The sequence below is a fragment of the Nylanderia fulva genome, unplaced genomic scaffold, assembly GCF_048542155.1.
Source record: "Nylanderia fulva isolate GAGA-0341 unplaced genomic scaffold, ASM4854215v1 Scaffold849, whole genome shotgun sequence".
NCBI lineage: Eukaryota > Metazoa > Arthropoda > Insecta > Hymenoptera > Formicidae > Nylanderia > Nylanderia fulva.
In genome coordinates, this window is record NW_028190971.1 from 32,569 (window position 1) to 34,971 (window position 2,403).

At 57.1% G+C, this 2,403-nt stretch overlaps 1 protein-coding gene across 1 annotated transcript; it reads right to left on the reverse strand.

The window, feature by feature from the left end:
• Nucleotides 1-274: 274 nt before the first annotated feature.
• Nucleotides 275-985, reverse strand: LOC146719820 (uncharacterized). The gene has a single exon (XM_085489473.1). The coding sequence runs from the start codon at nucleotides 983-985 to the stop codon at nucleotides 275-277; it is 711 nt and encodes a 236-aa protein (XP_085345599.1).
• Between the last annotated feature and the right edge of the window lie 1,418 nt (nucleotides 986-2,403).

Sequence of the window (2,403 nt, forward strand, 5' to 3'; positions counted from 1 at the left end):
TGGACGCTGCGAGTTACATTTTCTTTTTTTCTCTCGACGTAACACTGCACCTGTCTACCACAACACCATAAAGAAATTCGCTAGTATGTGATCATAATACGGTCGTTCGTGCTCGCCTATGCGTACGCGTGTCAATTCCTTGGGAACAAAACAAAAAAAAAACTAAATGGAATACAATGGAACAGCGATATAAATACAGAAACACTAATAGGTCAAGGGAAATAGTCGCTCTCTCGGAACCTCGCGACCCGAAATAATTGTTCTCGCCTCCGCGTCACAGGCCCGCCTGGAAGTGGTCCGGAAACCGAACCTTTCTTCCTGCTCTCGTCGTCGTCTCGCCCCGTCGGCGAGGCGGCCTCGCGCCCTTGCGCATATCTCGATCGACCTCTGCATCCCGGCCCTGCGCCGTCGCCTCCGTCGGGCCCCTATCTTCCGTCTCGTACTCTGTAACCAGATAAGCGGGTTTTATGCGATCTATGGAGATCGCTTTTTCTTTGCCGTGCATACGCACGACAAAGACTTTGTCGCTGCGGCTGACAACCTCGTACGGTCCCTCGTATGGCGCCTGCAGCATCTTCCTCGGTCCGTCGCGTCGCACGAACACCTGCCCGGCCGTCGCTAGGTCTTTGTAAACGAACGGCCGTCGCTCCCCGTGTCGGGTTCCGTCCACCGGCCGCAGTCTCTCGAACTGCTCACGTAGCGTCCTGACGAGGTCGACGGCGCTGTCCTCGTTGTCCGTCGGCAGCCGGCTTAGGAATTGTCCCGGGATCCTTAACGTCTGTCCGTACACCAATTCGGCTGTGGTCGCCTGTAGGTCGTCCTTCCACGCTGCTCTAATCCCCAGCAGGACCGTCGGCAGCGTCTCCGTCCAGCGGTCGCTCTGCTGGCACTTGATCGCCGCTTTGAGCTGGCGATGAAACCGCTCGACCATTCCGTTCGCCTGCGGGTGGTATGCCGTCGTCCTCAGTCTTTCCGCTCCCGTCATCTCGCTCAGTCGTCGAAACAGACTGGACTCAAATTGAGTCCCCTGGTCTGTCGTGATTCGGAGGGGTGCCCCAAACCGGCAGATTCATCCCTCGTAAAAAACCCTTGCGATCGTCTTCGCCTCCTGGTCTCGTACGGGGAACGCCTCCGGCCACCTCGTGAAACGGTCCACGCACGTGAGGCAATATTGCTTGCCCTCCGAGACCGGCATCTTGATGATGTCCAGGTGGACGTGCTCGAACCTGTTGGATGGTACGGTGAATTTTCCCAAGGGCGCCGACACGTGTCGAGACACCTTGGATCGCTGGCAGGGCACACAAGAACGAGCCCAATTGCGGCAGTCCACTCTCATCGACGGCCAGACGTAGCGTTGCGCCACGAGTCTGCCCGTCGACTTGATCCCTGGGTGTGCCAGGCCGTGCACCAGGTCGAATGCGGTCCGACGGAAAGACCTTGTCAAATATGGCCTTGGTGTCGGCGTCGCTGTGTCGCAGTAAATCGCGATTCCGGTTCCGGGGATCTCCACCTTGCTCAGCTTTAGTCCCGTCTCCCGTCGCAAATACTCCTCGAGCTCCTCATCGGTCCTCTGTGATTCCGCCAGTGCGGCGTAATTCATAGGAGCTTGGAGCTCCTCGATTCTCGATAGCGCGTCCGCCACGACATTCTCCTCGCCCGTCACGTGCCGGATGTCCGTCGTAAACTGTCCGATGTAGTCTAAGTGGCGGAATTGGCGCGGCGTGCTTTTCTCCGGTTTCTGTCGGAAGGCAAAGGTGATTGGCTTATGGTCGGTATATACCGCGAACGCGCGCGCTTCCAACATGTGCCGAAAATTCTTGACCGCCAAGTATATCGCCAGTAGCTCTCTATCAAAGGCGCTATACTTCGATTCGGCTGGGCTTAGCTTCTTCGAGAAGAAAGCTAACGGCTCCCAGCCGTCGCTGCCCCGCTGTTGTAATGCCGCGCCGACGCTTTGTTCGGACGCGTCAGTAAACAACGCGAGCTCCGCGTTCGTCCTCGGGTGCCTCAGAAGCGCGGCCTCGGCCAAGCCTTCCCTCGATGTTTCGAATGCTCGTTGAGTCTGCTGCGTCCACGATATCGGCGTCTTGCCCTTAATGTTCTCTCGAAGAAGATCATTGAGCGGTGCCAAAATCTCGGCAGCTTTAGGCATGAATCTTCGGTAAAAATTTACCATGCCCAAGTACCTCCTCAATTCCTTCGCGGTCCTCGGCATCTGACACGCGAGGATTGCCTCCACTCGCGCCGGCAGCGGTCGTGTTCCTTCGTCGGACACCTCGTATCCGAGGAATTCCACCCTTCGTTGTCCGAATACGCACTTCGTGGGGTTGATCACTACCCCGTATACTCGCAAACGCTCAAACACCGTCCGTAGGTGCTCGTGGTGTTCTTCCTCTGACGATG

Bases quoted from the DNA above. Each gene is read 5' to 3' on its own strand.
- LOC146719820 (XM_085489473.1), bottom strand. From the start codon at position 985: ATGACGGGAGCGGAAAGACTGAGGACGACGGCATACCACCCGCAGGCG.